Source organism: Vidua chalybeata, chromosome 4, assembly GCF_026979565.1.
Source record: "Vidua chalybeata isolate OUT-0048 chromosome 4, bVidCha1 merged haplotype, whole genome shotgun sequence".
Taxonomy (NCBI): domain Eukaryota; kingdom Metazoa; phylum Chordata; class Aves; order Passeriformes; family Viduidae; genus Vidua; species Vidua chalybeata.
In genome coordinates, this window is record NC_071533.1 from 60,506,245 (window position 1) to 60,524,966 (window position 18,722).

General features: G+C 36.5%; 1 protein-coding gene across 3 annotated transcripts in view; it reads right to left on the reverse strand.

The window, feature by feature from the left end:
* Window positions 1–294: 294 nt before the first annotated feature.
* Window positions 295–18,722, reverse strand: part of EVC2 (EvC ciliary complex subunit 2) — a 61,315-nt gene continuing 42,887 nt past the window's right edge. Inside the window, exons 14-22 of one of the 3 annotated variants that reach the window (XM_053940357.1) lie at window positions 17,632–18,089; window positions 14,643–14,847; window positions 13,216–13,338; window positions 9,049–9,276; window positions 7,146–7,351; window positions 5,607–5,694; window positions 3,201–3,394; window positions 2,200–2,301; window positions 295–1,725 (exon numbers count right to left, since the gene is read on the reverse strand). In XM_053940357.1, coding sequence (XP_053796332.1) covers window positions 1,452–1,725; window positions 2,200–2,301; window positions 3,201–3,394; window positions 5,607–5,694; window positions 7,146–7,351; window positions 9,049–9,276; window positions 13,216–13,338; window positions 14,643–14,847; window positions 17,632–18,089 — 1,878 coding nt within the window. In that variant the 3' untranslated portion in view covers window positions 295–1,451. Of the gene's footprint in view, window positions 1,726–2,199; window positions 2,302–3,200; window positions 3,395–5,606; window positions 5,695–7,145; window positions 7,352–9,048; window positions 9,277–13,215; window positions 13,339–14,642; window positions 14,848–17,631; window positions 18,093–18,722 lie in introns of all 3 variants that reach the window. The other 2 variants (XM_053940359.1, XM_053940356.1) reach the window with 2 other exon arrangements.

An 18,722-nucleotide genomic window follows, 5' to 3' on the forward strand; every position in this document is an offset into this window, starting at 1 on the left:
GGACAGACCCTACCCTTTACCCACTTGGGGTGCCTTGGGGATGAAATATAGACACAGTTAAAAAACAGCAACTCTGAACTCCCACAACCCTGACAGACTCCTCCTTCTGTAACAGCAAATACTCCCATGAAAAGATTGAAGAATGCAATCAAATAATAATTAAGGACTGTCAGTCTAATTACTGCATACATTTTCTAACACTAGTAGTGATATGAAACACTAATTGTCTTCTGTGGAATGACTATTTACACTTGTCAGAGAAGTGAGGAAAAAAATGCCAACTGCAGATACATGTATATTGTAACATTTTAATTTTTAAACAATATGGCACCCTATTAATAAAAAGGCACAGAATCTGTACATGAAAAAATACAAAACATATGATCACAGTGGTCTCAGAGCACAGCTTTCAAATACAGTTACAACCTCCTCAAAACAGGATTGAATAATATAAAATATTAACAAATACATGTGGTTATTTTAATTAGCTTTTTCCTGTTCCTCTTTTTTGGATTCATATTTATAGGATTCTTCGAGTCAACTAGACAGGTTTTAAAATTAACTCTTTTTGAAGCGTAAAATAATATTCTCATCAATTTAGAGAAATTCAGGAATAAGAGCTTCAAAAATATCTAAAATTATGAAAATTGGCAGCACTGCAATCAAAAGAGATTATGAAGGCATTACATGCCCATTTACATTTTTCACTTTTCTACTGAGCAAATGTGATAACACTGCTTCACCAAGGAAAAGACTGCAACAAGTTGTAAATATTTAACAGTTTGAAACTGTAGCCACACTCACAGTCCAACTGAAGGAAGTTCAGAAACAGTGAAATGCTGGTTACTCCAGGGTGTAAGGCTAAGTACACAACTATATGCTAAAGATCTGGACTACCAGCTGTCATTGCAGAACACAGACTGCAGAAGTAACATGCAAAACCTATTAGGAACACAGTGTTAAACCATAAATTAACTAGAATAACATAAAATCAGAGAACAGAGGACATGTGGTTCACCTACTTCATCTCTTCATGTCATCTGCTATACTGCAGCTAACCACAAAAATAAAAATACAAGAATAGTAAATCAGTACCTACTATATACAATAAATAACCATTCTGTATAAATTATGAAAATACAGCTACAGTAAAATCAGTGCAAAAATGACCAAAATGTAGTGAAGGAACACAGTGCCCTGCCTCCCAGAATGTGCATCACGGAACACCCATACTTCACCTAGTGCAACAAAGCACTGACAAGAATTAAAAACTACAAGATGCACATCACTAACTGTGCCATTCTAAAATTACATCTATTTCCAATATCAGACAAACCAGATTATAACAACACACATGCTATTTGAACCATACACTTCATTCTTCCTCATCATTTTACTGAATTTTAAAAAACTTCTTCTTCCCTAAATGATACTTTGAATAGAAGCTGCTCTTATGAGTCCATGTTTGCACGAGCAGCCTTTTTAGAATTAAGGAAGTTCTTTTTCTTTTTTCTTGGAAAATTATGCAAAGAAAGTATTGGATCACTTGGCTCACGGAATAAAAATATCTTCTCCCCTGTGTCTAACAGCTCTATGGCTTCAGCAGCTGCAGAGTTCAGAGAAACAGGTGGATCAGGCTGCTCCATAGGAGGATGTGCAGGTGAGCATCCCAGATGAATGAACGCTGCTTTTTCCAAGACAGCAAGTTGCTTCTTCTTTATCAAACTATATTAATGAGAAAAATTGAGTTGAAAAATGAAAACTGAGGCAAAAAAATGCACAACTTCCTATACCATACCTTGCCACAGAAGTGGTGACTTTGGAAGTTAAAGAAAATCATATTTCAACAGAGAGAATTCATTATAATCCCCAATAATTCACGTATCATTTTCTGAGATACAAAATTGCAAAAGAAAAAGTAACCTCATAATAAATAAATACAGGGAAGATGAGCAATGTATGTGAAAAATGTGAGAAGTTTGTGGATATGTACAGAAAAATCTTTTTAGCTATTTACTATACTGCTTATTATGTGTAAATATGTGGTAGGAATGACAAGCACTAGATAGAAAAGTATTAGAAAATGCATACTTATCAACTCATTTTCTGATTTCTAACAGCTGTAAGAAGAATCTTGGGACATTAAATAAACTGTAAACAAAAAAAACCCAGATATGTTTGTTCTGGTTTTGTCCTTACCTGTCTTTTCTCTTGTTTAGAGAAGGGATCTTTTCTAAACTTCTGTTTATCAGATCTTGCCTTATTTTGTTCTCCAGTGTTTGCCACAACTTTTGGCTCTTCCTGAAGGAGCAGGAAAGAAAGATTCCCAGCAGCAAATCCCCAAATATACATATTTTTCTTCCCTCTCTGACTTTAGCTACCAAACCCATGACAGCAACAGCACAAATGCAGTCAGTAAGAGTGTTCAAGTACTTTTGCTGCCCTGCCAAAAATAATTTTAATCAGTTGACACCTCAGGGCATGGTACCAAGGACTCTTATCTGTTCCTTGAGAACCCACATCTGCTAAGGACTGGGCTCAGTGCTACAACATCTGCTTTTGTCTCTTGCCCAGGTCATGGCAGGGAGTTGGGAGAGCAGGTGCAGGAGCATCCCGGTGTTGGTGTTACTGCACAAATTTCAGCTCATGCTAATCGGGCTAAAGGGGAGTGACAAAGGCCCCGAGAGTCTACCAGTTTCTGTGAGAAAAGGGAAACTCAGTGCCCACTTGGAACTTCAGGAATTAACTACAAAGGGACAGACTTCTGCAAAGGTTGCAACTTTCACTATTAGGAAGGAGGATCTCCTTTACATCTTTACAAGCTACAGACACCTAAAACCTGGTGTGTCATGAACATTGTAAAAAGGAAAAGTGGAAGGAAAATATTTTAACAAACTCCAGTTCAGACAACAGAAAGAAAATTATCAGAACAGGATTTATAAATCTATGAAATAACTGTTTTATTAATGAACTTATAAAATTATTGTAACTTTTTATCAGTAAATTTATTATAGTTAAAATATTCCACAAAATAAGGTAGCAGTTTTAAAGTATTTTTACCCCAGAAATATAGTTCAAAAGGCAACTTAGGCACCTGTGATTTTTTCCTGTAGCTGTCAATCTCATTGTCCATCAAACAGATATAAACATAAACCAACAATCTTGTCTTGCAGTGGTCTACCAGAAAACATCACACCTACCTTTTCTTACAGCTGCCAGACTCATCTGCGTTACTGTCACTTTCAACAACACCATCTGAGTATTTACTGATGGAATCGAGGACAGAAAGAACCTCACTTTGTGAGCTGGAGGGCAGCAACAAGTTCAGGACCCTGTGCAACACCCCCATTGGCACCCTCGTCAGTTTAGCTAAATAACCTGCCAGACGGAGCTCCTAGAGGATTAAATAAGTAGAAGACAGATAAATTCAGCATCGAAAATAAATGTTAGCCAATCTTAGCTACTATTATTAAATAAACAGTCATTATGGAAATAAAAAATATTACTGAAGATTATTTTAATAGTGACAATTTCGGCATCAATGGTCACACTTCCATATTCACTGTTTCTACCCACAGTGGCCCATGTATATCATGGTTGTCCATTTCATTTGGGATTTTGGCAATGTAAATGCTAAATAACCAGTTGATCTTGGCATATTTACTTAGGGCATGTACTTGATGCCGTTTGGTTTGAAAAATCACAAGACAGTTACATTCTAAGGCTTAACTAATTTATGGATTCTACTACTGTAAGGAAATAATTTCAAGATATGAAGGAAGTAATATGGCATTCATTGGTCTGTAAAATTATAGATGGAAAAATAGCCTTGAAAAACTTCACACGTTGTCATGGTCGATCACTTACTTCATTGTTCAGCTTCTCTTAACACCAGATTCTGTGATAAGCTCAGAGAACAGCTTGTTAAGAGGTGATGGAAAACACCTGCTTTTCTTTTGGGAGCATTTTTTTATTTTGAAACATCCTGTCCATTTTTTGCCCAAAGGTCAGTAAAGCATATTCATATAATTTTCAAATAGACTGAGTTCAAATTTAGTTGTTCCATAGACACTCAGCCAGCCCCATTTCCTGCCCCACTCCAAACACCAAAATTCCATTGCTATTTTCTGCTCTGATGTCATTAATACAGTGTCCCCAGGTTGTTTCTGCAGACCTCTTGTGTGCATCAAATATGGAAAGTCTACAATATATTGAGAACTATGTGGAATGAAAAGAGTAAGGCAAATGAAACCAAGTTAAATGTCTTGAAGAATGCCAGAAAAAAAGCTGCTGCTGTCTATTCAAGCCATACATGTAACTCAGGTAGCTCAAGTTAGGTAAGACATGCCAAACATCAGGACTCATGACAGCTGAGTTATCACCACTCTGCAGACCCTCCTGTAAGTGTTGATGGAGGAGATGACTACAAAGCCCACATCACATAAAACCCCAAAAGGTTCCCCATGCAGGAAGACAGTGAGATTCTTTGTCCACAGTAGTTTCAAAAAGTCACAGCAAATGTTTGCCTGCTTTTCTGTATGATGACGTTTCATTGTGTGAATTTACCTAGGAGATCCTGGATTATCTGAATCTTCTTCTTTGAAAGGAATAAAGTGTCACCAGCAAGGCAGTCTTAAGCCAAATTTAGACAGCCACACAAAATAAAGAATTCAATAAACCTCCTTTTCCCATAATTGTCCTTCAAGTAGAGAAATCTCTCCAAAAGGTAAGAAAGCTAGCCACTTCCCAAAGTTTTCTGGCCTCTTCAGTGTTGGTACAGATTTTACATGTGTGATTTTTCACTGAGATCACACAGAATTAACAAGACAAAATCCTAAGACTGATGAGAGATTAGTAAATTCATACAGTTCTTAAAGGATTTTCAGCCTGACTAGGCACCAAAGTTGAACACCAAAGAGATGTTTGCTCAGGCTACTTAGTGAAAGAAATTATTTGATTCTTCTTTGGAGAAGAATGCAAGTAAGACCATAGACAGACACCTAAGTCTAATTTCTATAATGCTGTGTTGTACTTCTGGTCTTTAAATACTGCTCTTTTAGAAACTTACAAAATGCAACATTAAGTGAGAGTAAACATGATAGATCTCTGAGACCTATTCTGCTCTCTGGCTAAATGTTCTCAGGACCTTCAAACCAGTTTTGAAAACAAGTATGAGTAATGATACTAGAAAATTTAACTAGCACTCCTGCTATCATTTAACTTTGAAACATAATCAATGAAAATCATTCTTAATACTCATCAAAATCTAAACAAAACCCTTTTTTCATTACATGAAAATCCAACTGTGAATCTGTCTGTTAACCAGAATATCAGGCACATCAGCTCTCCACAGAATGAAATGCAACAGGACAAACCCTGAAAGGATCTGTAAATGAACAAATAGAAGCATAACTCAGTAAAATTCAAAAGGCTGAAAGTGGCTCGGAATTAGCTGAAGTGACTGACAGTATAGACTGCAAACTGGTAGCAACTATTAGCAGAGAGTAACTCTAAATACATCTAATGGTTCCCAAAAAAGAAGAAAAGCTGATATCCAGATACAGCTGTAATTTAAACTTGGAAGCTTTGTTCAATTTCATGCTTACCTGACTATAAATTGCCAAAAATGCATTTGTTTCTATATTTTCCAGGAGATCTTCAAGCACCACGCAATTCCATTGCTCATCTCTCAAGCTGAAGTAAAAGACAGAATTAACATTGAAATCTTCCCATGTGCAATGACTGTATTATAGGAAACAAAATTGGAAGGTCACCCATTCGGGAAGCATACCTGTCTGTCAGCAAATCTGCTGTGAGCAGCCTAACTTCTAAAGCATGCCAAATTCTCTTCCCTTCTTCCCTGAAACCCCAAGCAAATATCAGACCAGAATCTAAGGCTATGCTCTTGCACACAATTCAAACCTGGAATCACTCCAAAGCAATGTGATTCAAGCTGTCCCCATCCTCTTCCCTCCTTTTTCAATTTCATCACCACACTTTAAGGCAAGTTGTGGATCTTTTTGTAGCTGAAAATATGATATTAAACAGTTAACTTCCTCACTGATGTTGATTATTTTTATTTTCTAGACCAAAACATGATGACATCACATACAAATCCTGCAATGTACAAAAGTACAAAATTTGTTTCTTCCAGTAAGTTTTCAAGTAAAGCCTAATTGCAGTTTCTTTGAAGGCTTCCCTGGTAGATTACCAGCTTGTGGATACTCCTGCAAAGAGTTATCTGATCCTCTACTGACTCTTTACTTCTACAACAGGAAAGTTGTTCATCTAAACTGAGTAAAGCTCCAGCTTTTTCAGAATTGAAACGGACTTACTGCTATCACGGTCATTTTTAATATTATCAGTGGTTTTATGGAAAACCACTTTCTCATGGAAAGCACACTATGAGGACATTACATGAAGCTTGAAATGTGCTAGGTTTTTAATACTGTGCAATACACATGGAAATGTCATTTCTACCTCCTGTAACCCTAATAAAAGTAATACAATAGGCTGCAATTTTGCAAATTATCACCCATTTTTTGCTAGGCAGCTATTTTGACAAGACAGATATTTCTATATACCTCCCAAGAGGCATTTTATTTGTCGCTGATAACTTTACTTAAAAACTGGCCAGGGGAAATTGAAATTGAAGAGGAATTTATACATCTCATCAAAAATAATTGTGTGCCAGGGAATTCAGTCTACAGTACAGCAATGGAGATGGAAATTCAATTTAAATTGTCTCAGCTATTTCCTCTGACCCCAGCAGATCATGTTGCTCTGAAGTCCCTCCCTATCTTCCTGGGAGACAAAGTAATAGGAATAAAATTATTTTCTTCCTTAATGCTAAGGATTATCATTATTTTTCCACTATCCCTGTCAAAAAAAAAAAAAAAAGATGACTGCCACGTAACACACAGCACCATTTATATGCTACTAAGTTATTATTATTTCATGTTTCTTATTTCAATATTCCCAATTCCTCAGTTAGGCTCTGGGCCACAGCACAAGAAGGCAGCTCAAATACAGATGCATGGTCCCTCCCCAGTACAGCAGAAATTCTCCCTGCTGTTTCTCCAGAGTATCTTAATGGTCCATAAGAATTGCAGTAACGTAGTAAAACCTGAGACCAAAGAACTTACCTTTGCTGGTACAGGTTTATAAACTGTTTACATTTATTCATGGCCTGTCTTAACAGAACCGTCACATGTCTTTCTGCATTTGTGTCCACAGCTTCATTTGATCCCAAACCATCCAGAATCCACCTCTGCCTACTTGTTAGATGCTGCTGTGCTGACTCCTTATGCAACATCTCATACTCCAGCTTCTTTTCAAGTTCTTCAATCTCCTAGAGGTTGAAAATGCATGATGATAAGAAGTTAAATTATAACTTGAAGGAACAAATTTCATTTGGAGTGAAGAAAAAAGATGATGGTATCAGATTTTCTGATATTACTTTATTCATTTCTTATTCTACCCATACACTTGCAGACATTACACTTTTCAATTCATTGCACAGCTTCAGTAAACATGACTGTCACATTATGAATATCAGAACAATGAGGAAAGCTATGACTCAATTTTCATTGTGTTAAAAGTCAAAGAAACCTTCCACTGTAGAAGACATCCAGCAACTACACTGCCAGCATGGCTGACATCAAAACTAAGGAACCATTCAATTCATTTGTAAGCTGCATAAACCCACTGAAACAGCTTGAGAAACTCAGACTAACTAATTTTAGTTATACCAAATTAGCAGCTAATATCAAAGGGATTTATGTTAAAAGGTAGTAATTCATAATTAGTCTGATAAAGTTAGGGTTAAAATAAAATGCTCAGAAAAATCAAAAGGTTAAAATCCAAAGTCTTCAGGGGACTGGATCCCCCATGCTATAGATCTCACTTTGGCCAAAAAGTCAAACTGGACACCAGAAGGAAGTTTCCATATTCCCATTTCCAATGTCACTGTTGTCTCACCTCAACTTTTACATTGCTTACTATCTCGAAGCCCCACTTCCTAACCTGCATCTTGGAGAAGATGCTGAATTTTAATCTATTCCTCTGCCTCAACAGCTGTATTTAAGCCAGTGTTAGCTATTCTCTTCTGCCCCCTTTTCCATCCTTTTTCTTCACCTGTTCAAGGACAGAGAAGGTAAAAGCAACTTCTACGAAAAACCCCCTTACATGGCATAAAAGGCAAAAATACTCTTCCTACATTCAACTTTCACTATTTCCTACAGCTCTAACACAAATTCAAGCAAAACTGGAGGCATATAAGCATTCTAACTGTCACTGTATGAGAAACTCTATAGAGATGACCACATTAAAATTTAACAAGGAATTTTCACAGCAGTAGCTGTCTAATGATGCCCTCTAGCAAAGAGGCTTTTCTCAAAAACCCATTTTGTTTGTTCTACTCCAGTGCTCTTCCCAAGCCTCACTTGGATGGTTTCAAATAGATGCAGAAAAAAAGAGTCCTTGTGAAAACGGAGCACTGAAGTATTAAAAAAGGATTAGAAAATTGGCACATATCAAATATGTAATAAATATGGTGAAGGGAAGAGGTTTTTCCAGATTTTCTGCTATTTAAACTGCATGAGTGTGCCTGGAGTGAGATAGGTAGGAAGCTGTATAGATAATCTCTAAAAACTTGACAATTAAAGCAAATCATGTGGTTATGGATTTTGCATATGGACAGCATATTAGCAATTCTGTAAGACAGACACAATAGTTTACTATTCCAGTCATGAGTCCAAATCACTTCTCAACTGTCTTTCTTTCAATCAATAAAATATTAAGTAGTCACCAAAATACTACCCTTTCTGACTGCATGCAACTATAACAAAAATAAAAAATAGTAATACACAATCTTCCTTGGCTCTCCTTCTCTTTATGTCTTTTACTGAATGCATTGAAGTGCACATACTCACAGAAATTAAAGTCTGGGCCACCAGCAGCTGCAAACTAGCAGATAAATCAAAGATACTCTAATAGTTAATAGCTTTTCCTAACAGGATTTTTTCTTTTAACAACTACAATACTTACAGGATTATGTGCTTCTAAAATTTGAATACATTCCAGTTTTGACAGGGTTTTTGATGTGTTCAGTTGTTCAAAGAGCAAAGCTTGCACATTTATGATAGCAGTATATAGCTCCAGCATTCTGGATTTTTTAACAGTCTTTTGAAAGGCTAAAGAAGCACTATACTCTCCAAGTTTATTTTCCAGATTGCGCAGGTGACACTCTTTTTCAAGCTGCAACTCATACTTAATCTATAAAAAAGACCAACAAAAAACAAAGCACAAAAGATAGATTAACAAAAACTCTTATATGAACACTTATGATTTTAGTACTCTGTAATTAACAAGCAGGATTATGACTGCAAAGAAATCAATGCTGTTATCTTATAATACAATACACTGTTTCAAGAAGTGATTTTAACCTTCAATTCCAAGTTTTTACTGTAATAAAAAAAATTGCAGTACAGTCAAATACTGTAAAGAAAGCAGGCTTTCTTTTTGGGTAGTCAAAAGTTTAATATTAAATGCTAACCCAAAACAGAGGGTTTATATAATTTTTCTTATAATAAAATTAAAAGCTAGAAATACAAATAAATCTGTGGTTACCTATGGTTAAATGGAAACATAAAATATGCCCTTTTGGTTAGAAAAAACCATGGAGCTCATAGAAACACTGTATTTAGTTTCAAATTGGGAAGTGTCAGTTAATGCTGACTGATGACATTCAACCTTCTATTCTTTGAGCAAATAATGAAAAATCTTCTTATATAAAACAGAGTTAAACTGTAAATCAAAAGTCTATTGGCAATGGATTTCAAATAAGATTAGAACTGGATTGGATCAACATCAAACAGAATAAAATCAAAGTGATTTAATTCAGTAAGTGTGTTGCTGACACACATTTGATGGCACATCCACAGGAACTATTGAAGGGTGAAAGGCAAGTGCAGCATGTGCAGGCACATGATCCAATGCAGTGCGACGAGCTCTCCATGCTCTAGCACTGACACTGACAGCCAAGGACACTGCACTGTGACTATCTTTTCTGTGGGACAATATGTATAGCAGCCAGCTGCAATTCCCTTCTTTACCTGCTTCCATCTGAGCTTGTCACTCTAAGCTCCCTTCACACTCAAAGAAAAGGAAAAGACACTTCTCAGTATGTTTCCTATCTTAAAATATGGATTTCCACTGACATGTAAGGTGGATGTCTAGGTTAGACACCTAGACACTGCATATCTAACATTTAGGTAGCTGAATCTTCAAAAGACTACAGTAAACAATTACCAGTTTGTTCTTTTTCTCTCTCCCTGTACTATTCACGTGGGCCCAAAGAGTTGGATTGTAAGAGGGAGAAGACACAGACAGAGAAAGCACATGAAGCCCTGAGAGCCCCAACTCCACTACTTGGTGTTGATATCACCTGCTGCCCCACATGCCCATCCACATTCTGTTGGATATAAGAGCCCAAGGTTTTTCCTTACTCCATCTCTAAATTCTCTCTTCATCCTGGCAAATATAATCTGATAGGTTTCACAGCACACCAAAAAAACCCAAACCAATCACAACCATTTTCAGAAATCAGCATTTTCAGAAATTTCCATTACTATGTATTTTAACAGCAATGCTCAAATAACTACTGCCTGTGACAGAATGGAAGAACCAGAGCCATCAAAGGAGGAATGTCAAAACCTTTTAAAGTTCTGGTCAAGTTCACTACCATCATGGCCTCTGAGAGCAGATACTCATGTTTGCATTCTACTAAAAAGCATTTATCCCATCAAGTTTGGCCTCTTTCTTAAAGAACACCCAGATATGAGCTTGACTATCTAATTTGGTATCTGTATGGGTAGTGCTTTAACACAGCAGGCACCCCTTTGTACATATAATCTATCTCCCCCATTTTGCCTCTCAAAATATAATGAAGACTTACAGCAATTACCCTGTTAGTGAAATACAACACCAGAAAGGTCACCTGTAAACCTAGACACTGTAACACTTCCCATTGGCACAAAACCTGACTCTGGCCAGAATATCTTTGCACAAATCAAAATTGTATGTACTAAAAAAATTAAAAACCCTATCAGCTTCCTATTCATGTTTATCACAATTATGTATATACGTCATTGACTCTACTTATGATTAGTTTTAAACAAGCATTTAAGAATACTTCAATCATGCAGACATAGTTAGAACCTAAGATGATAAATATTTAATATGATGCCCACAGATTTTCTCTGATAGAAGACCTGCTAAAAGTGCTTGTGTATCATACAAATCTATTATCTAGTAGAGAGAGTGCACTGGTTGCTGGTGCTGGTGTGGAGGTACCAGCATCATAAAGTCACTCCAGGACAGCGAGGCAAATATAAAATAGTATTTGGAACCAAATAAGCTTGTGATATTCTGTTGCTCATGTGATATTCTCCATATCTCTCCTGGAGAAGAAAAGGGTCAGAGAACACCTTCCTGCAGCCTTTCAATACTTAAGGGGGAAAGATGGGAATAAACCACTTAGCAGGGCCTTCTGCAATTGTTTTAACTACAAGACGGTAGATTTATACTAAATATAAGGAAAAAATATTTTAGAACAGATAGAAATATTTAATATTTTAAACATATTTATTAATTCATACTTTAAATTAACATTAATATAAATGTTTTAAAATAGGAATAAATATTTCACAGTATTTTACAACAAGGGTGTTGAAACACCTTCAACATTATACAGCAAATGAACTCCTCTTAAACAAACAAAATGCTGCATCACTCAGCTGGTATTACTCTCTACCCCTAGCCACGAGTTTCTTTCTGACTCTTGCCAGCTCTGACACCAGCCATACAATTAGAACAACAACAGCTATGCCAGATGGTGCATATCAAACTGGAACAAAGAGGTTTAGAGAAGCTAAATTTCCAATTTTAAAACAAGATTCTAATAAAAATGTAGGACAGTATTTACTGCCTTACATTTACGAAACAAGTATTCAGTACTTTTTTGCCTCTAAAGCTTAGCCCATAATCTGATGTGCAATCAAGGAAGAGTACCAAAACCATCTAAATGTTGAAGATCAGGGCATTAGGTATTGAAGTCAAAATTTCAATGCCTCTGTTAAAGGTTTAGAACATTCTCAGATCACACTTATCAAACTAGTGAAGAGTGCTAGAACACACTTGCCTTCTTGTTGCAGTCTTGCCCAAGCACCTGCTCTCACTTTCAAAGACTGGGTGCTAGACTAGATAAACATTTGCTTTTTTCATCTGCAACCAAATCAAACAATGTGTTGGACTCACATAAAAGTGAAACTATTTCTGAATTAACATGCTGACCCAGTATTTTTCATTTTTCAGGATACAGGTATAAAAAGCTAAGAAATAGGTATAAAACCAGCTTTTGCCCCAGTTGGTACAAAAAATGATCTTGTAATCACTTTTGAAACTTTTTTTTATCTAACAATTTTATTTACCAATGACACCTGCTTGTTGTGCATAGTTTCTACTGCTGTACACCACCTGTGTTTAACAAAGTTATCATTGCAATGTCCTCCTGACATGCAAAACTAATATTATCCATGTTGTACACATGTGAAAGATCTCTTGGAACATCTGTTAGCAGGGAAGTAAAAAGCCTTCAAAATCCTGTATTAAGATTGGCCCCACTCATTTCTCAAGAATTAACTTTAGACTGCGTGGGGCTGTGTGTTTTTAAAAGTACCCACCAGAATCAAGACTTCCTTTCAATTAGCTCTGTACAAATAAACTCAGACCCTACCCAAAAAGCTTTTGGATCTAAGAATCTACTTTTGGATTTTCAGCAGCACTAGCAGATGTCCAGTAACTAAATGCTGCTCAGCTGAAGCATGCATTGAAGCACCTCCCATGTTTTGAGTGTCTTCCTAGAAAACAAAGGATCTAGGGGAGCCTTGCAATCTTGCACACACCAAGCCCCAGAATCACTGGAAGAAAAAGGGACGAGACATAAAACCAGTTCTGTAACTAAGATGCAAAAATTAAAACAAAGCAAAAACTATTAAGTGTGAAATGCAGTATCTTGATAAATGCAGGCAACAATAATGAGATGCATCATTTACACTTTTTTCCCTGGTTCTTATTCACATTAATAGAATACCGTCAATCTTTAATTACTAAAGATCTAGGTTTTGACCTCAATCCAGAAAAGATTGTACTTACCCTATTCAAATTTTCACTTTTCACTGAGTCTTCATAAATTAAAATTTTGTCCTGTAAAGATTTCTTCAGAATATCTAACTTATTTCTATTCCTGGATCCCATTTTCCCCACTTTAGAATGCTGCTGTAACAAGATGAGCAAAAATACTTTATTTGTAAGAGGTATATGAGGATGCTAATGTTAAAATTATTACTTGGTATTATTGGCACATCCACCAAATAATGAAACACTTGGAAATTATGACTTTCACTAAGAAAGTAGATCTGAAATGAAGGTGCTGCCTATTAATTTAGAACATTCATTTTGGACATTCAGATAAAGTTAGAATTTTAAAAAAAATTCTTTCAAGTAGAATTATATATTCATCCTTTCCATGAAAACTCATAGCATATAAATTTGATTTTAAACAAGCTTTAGCAGTAAGAATAAGAGAAGATTTTAACTGATACATTGTCTCCTCAGCACAGTTAAAAATGAACAAAGAATATTAATTTAAGATCTACATTGTTTTCAACACACAGTCTGTGAATCACAAATGAACCATGATAATATTAAGAAGCACCATTCCATGTAATCAAATTACTCTTGACCTTTCTATTTCTTTACAAGAATACCAACTAAGTAGATGTACTCTCGGGGAAATGATAACATCTGTTCAACTGTAAGGTTTTGCAAAGTCATTTCCCTCCTTTAGTACTTTAGAAACTATTAAGGCTTTGAACGAGGCTAATTCCTAGCATAATTAACCCAGCGTAGTTTACATGTTTAGAAAACATAACTGAACCAAAACAAAGCAAGGGCAAGTCCTCCTTTTTAAGATGGCATCAGACACAACTAATACAGGAGACATTTTTGGCCCCCATACTTTATAAGAACTGAAAACCATTTATAATTCCACAGCTTTTACACTTTACTGAAGGAATTAAACACCACAGGGTTCTTTAAAAAGTGTTAAATTTGATAGGCAGATAGACTTCTTGTTGGAAATATTTCTCTAACCTTGAGTATGCCTCATCTTCTACATATTTAGACATGGGGAAATAACCCCAAACTGTCTGCATACACTTAAATCTTTTGGAAACAAGAAACAAAAATCATGCCAAATTTCTTGCCAAGAAAGGCCATTGAACTCAGGAACTTTACTTTTCTAAACAGACAAAACAAAGTAGAAGTTTCTTTTTCAGAAACTCCCAAAACTTTCACAAAAGCAACAGAAATACACAGGTGTATGTGAAAAAAACCTATTTATCCAACGGCTGCCCAAACAATTATCTTTAAGTGCACTGGTCCATGCAGACAAGAAAAATGTGCATTGCTTTTGCACCTATGAAGAAGCTACAGACCCAGATCTGCAGCCAATGCCAGCAGCCACAGGTACCCCCAGGAACCCCTCCCACATCTCCACACTGATCCCACGCTGTTCCCACCTGTTCGGTGGTCATTGCTAAATTCTGCTCAACTTTGAGCACCTCAGTGTTCCTCTGCTCCACTTCAAAAGCCTGAAGCAAGGTTCTTGCTCTTATCTTGGGCCACGCCAAGCTGCTGTCCACCTGGGAGAAGCAGCAGTGCAACTCTTGCCTCATTCTAAGCAACTCCTCTTCTGAGAGTGAGAGGGGTAAACTTAGAAGTTGCCTGTTAAAAAAACACAAGAGCCATTTGCTGTTTAGTGATTTAGGCAATATTGCATAAAATGTAAGAGACATGCACATAAACACTCTACTCAGCAGAGATCATCTTTTTTTGGTCTACTTCATGTACCAGTTAGTGATTCCACACACAGCAATGAATCGCTCAGCATGTACAAAATACTCCTGTGGATACCTTGGATTCTGCATACAGAGCTTCCTAGAATGTAAAACTTCATTTTCAAAGGAAAACAGCTTTTGAATATTTTAAAAATAAATTAACATTTTTAGCATATTTCCCATGCATAGAATCCTTCCACCTCTTCAGACAATACAATCCCTAAACTTCAGCTGAAATCAAGATAAAAGCTTCCCATAAAGCCTCTCTGTGCTGTTTCCCAGCACTTAGCAGTCACAGCTACTGAGAAAGAAAAAATAAAATAAAACCTCTCTCTATTATAAATGTATGTGCCATCTCTTCGATCAACAGATAACAATGGTTCCAGCTATTAACTGCAAAAAGGCGCTTTGCAGTCTGAAAAATGCAATATATTTTAAAAGTAATTTGAATTATTCAAAGATCCCATTTTGTAGAAATAAGGTTCTCAACACAGATCTCTACGGAACTGATCATCAGGTAAAAATGAAGTTGACTTAAAAATAAAGCATGCTCAGTTCTAATTAACCACAGACTACACTCATCTTCTTACCTTGTTTATCTTATTTCCTTAAGAATATATCACAAAAAATAATGTATTTGTTTGGAAATTTCTTTTATTCCACAAACATATACAATAAAAAATGTTTGTATTTAAAACATGAACAGCATGTTTTTTAAAGAGTACTTTTCATTGAAAAATGTATTATATTGCATGTTTTATTAGTACTGATACTTTTATTTAATGCATACCAGACCTATACTACCTCATAATTTCACTAAAATATTTGAGTTTAGAAATCCTTTTTTCTTTCTACTGACTCAGCAAAGAACAGTTAATATACTTTTAATGCATGAGCTTCAAAAAGCTGTTTACTTTAAGACAAGACTACTCCAAACGATTATTTATAGTATACTTAACCATTTGTCATTTTGTCTTAGACTCATGGAAGAAAAACCATGCTACAAATCCACACACATAGATATATATAGAGAGATATGAAATAAAATACAGCAAATAGAGTTTTGCTATATGTCTATATTTAAAAAGGACTGTAAGCATTAACAATCTTCACAAATATTTTGGACTAACCCATGGTCTCTTTAATAAGCAACAAAAATGTAAAGCTATCATTCAAAATAATGCTTTGTGAAAACTAGATAGCAGATGAGAACATAAACATGAGAGCTGGCATCTGTCATCAAACCACCATAACTGACATACCATGGACTGGAAAAAGACTGTGATGGATTTTAAGGGGCTATTGATAGGACAGTTTTTGCTGCTTTTTTTTTTTTTTTGTATATATTTTCCTGCATTTTACTGAAAAAAAACCCAAACAGCTTACTGCTGCTTCAAATAAAGATAGCCTCTAACAAATATGACAGGCACACTGCAGGTTTGAACAGAGTTATTACGGAATTCTAAGTTAGAAACGGTAAAGTCCTGCTGGGTCATACAATCTACTTCCATATTCCTGCAGGTCTGCTCTTAGCAATGTAAAAAAGAGATAGTAAAGACAAGCTAGAAAATGCATATAAATGACTCACAGAAAAGTATTTAAAATGCTGAATGAAGTACAAAGCCCTTGAAATTAGAATCAAAACAATGGGAAAAATGGAATTTTCTTCTTTAGCAAAGCAAATGTAATGGGTAAAGTTTCTTTTTATATTCCTGTTATATGGTTTTACAACATGTGCTAGGAAAACTTATTCTGTCTGGATAAAACTGCCCATACAAATCTATTTTGCTTTAAAGAGGAGGCATGAAGGTATAAAGGAGAAACTTTTGAGAGTGTCTTTTTTTTTTTTTTTTTTTGCTTTTTTCTCCCTCCCTGTTCAATCTCTTATGCCTGGTACATTTTCTTCAGAGCCACACAGCTTATTATAGGTTTCCTTGTTCCAGTTGTTTTCCCCTAAAGCTGCAATTTTGTTTTTTCATGTTCCCATGTTTCTAACAATGTTTCCTATTAAATAGACATTGTATAGGAAATGTAGTACTGCAAATATTGAGGCAATCAAACAACCAGACAGAAAAGTACTTGAAAGCTCAGAAGAAATGCTCATGAACATTCCCTGATCTCAGGGACCTTGCTGCCTGCTGAGGCACAACCACTCCTGGCCACAGCCATGGGCTCTCCCTGTGCAAGGTCTCCCATCTGTGGCAAGGCCACCACCTGCTTTCCCACCTCCCCAGGCTCACACTGTAGCAGGCAGCAATGGCCCTAACACTTCCAGGGGCCACAACTCCTCTCTGCAGTGCTGCCTGTGTCATGATGTCTGTCTGGCTCAGGGCTTGGTGCCAGGGACACTCAGTCCACAAGCCAGAACAACCCAGTCTGACACATGGAGCCATGAGCTGGACAGGCAGACACTGCACTGTGTACTAAGGGACTATGTGGAAATACTGTGCCAAAGCTTAAACCAAACCTGATGAGTAAGGCTTGACTTGTGGCTAGAAAGAATATATTGAACTTAGACTTGGGGCCAATTAGGTCTGACATACTAACTGGCATTTCCTAAGTGCCCAATAGAGAATTGATCATTAGGAATTACAACTGGACAGGTGTGAAAACTCCCAGTCCTCTTCTACTTGCCACAGGAACTAAGAAAAGAGTGCAGAGAGATACTTGCATGAATATTGACTGCTCCCAGCTCCTTCTTTTCTTTTGTTCCGAGATGCCCGTTTCCAGCTCTTGGCTTAGCTTCTGCCTGGTGAGCTGAAGCAGCTCTTCAGCAGCCATGTTCTTGTCATGTTCTTCCCTTTCGAGCTCTGTGTGTTTAATTACCATCTCTTTTTTGTGCTCCTCCACAGCTTCTTGGAGGAACAATTTTGGCACATGGAGCTTGACCAGCTCTTGCACAAGCACTCCACACTGAACACGTTTAAGCTCTTCAACAGCTTTCTCTGCTAGGCTAAATAGAAGCTCCTTCAGCTCTTCGCTGGCCTCATTGTCAAGCTTTTCAGTAAGCTCTTCAAATTCAATGGTGTGATCACTCAGAAGATTTTTCCAGTGTCTCAGATATTGAGAGATGTCATCAGTAGTTTTGAAGGGGTCTCCAAGTGACAGCTGCTCCTTCTGATGCTCTTTCTGCTGATTCATTTACCAAAAAGAGGAACAAAGTTAAGAAAAAAGAACATCTTGAATTCTAGCTCCCTAAGTATGAATTTCATAGCAATGCAAAATTTCATACTTTCGCTTTTCCATGTTCTCGAAAATGCTTTTCACTGTCCAGAGGCCAACCCAGCCCTAAACAGATTGGCTTTGTGAGCACCTAGGAAGTCTGTGATAACTCTGACTATTGTTAGATACAAGGGCTGTGATAATATGAACTGTTGCTAGATAAAAGAGCTAACACCTAAATAAATGTATCATCATGTGGTTTAACATCATCTTAGCTAGCTGAACTTCAGTGATCTGGAATATTCCAGAAGTGAATCTGGATCAAATAGCAAAGAAGGAAAAACATTTTTAAAAATGACAAAAAGTTGTTTGTTTTTTTTTTAAATTTTCCCCATCTTGCAGTTTCATTGGAAAGCTAAACCAAAGCTACCTACACTGAGAATAAATGTAATAGATTATGTCACCATCTCCAGGCCAGCTGTCTATGCTTACACTGGTATTTGTTAAAGAACACAAAGCAGTGAAACACATCCTGCAAAAGATAAGATCCACCTCACCTAAACTGGGTCATCTTAAGAACTATCACTTAATCCAAGATAG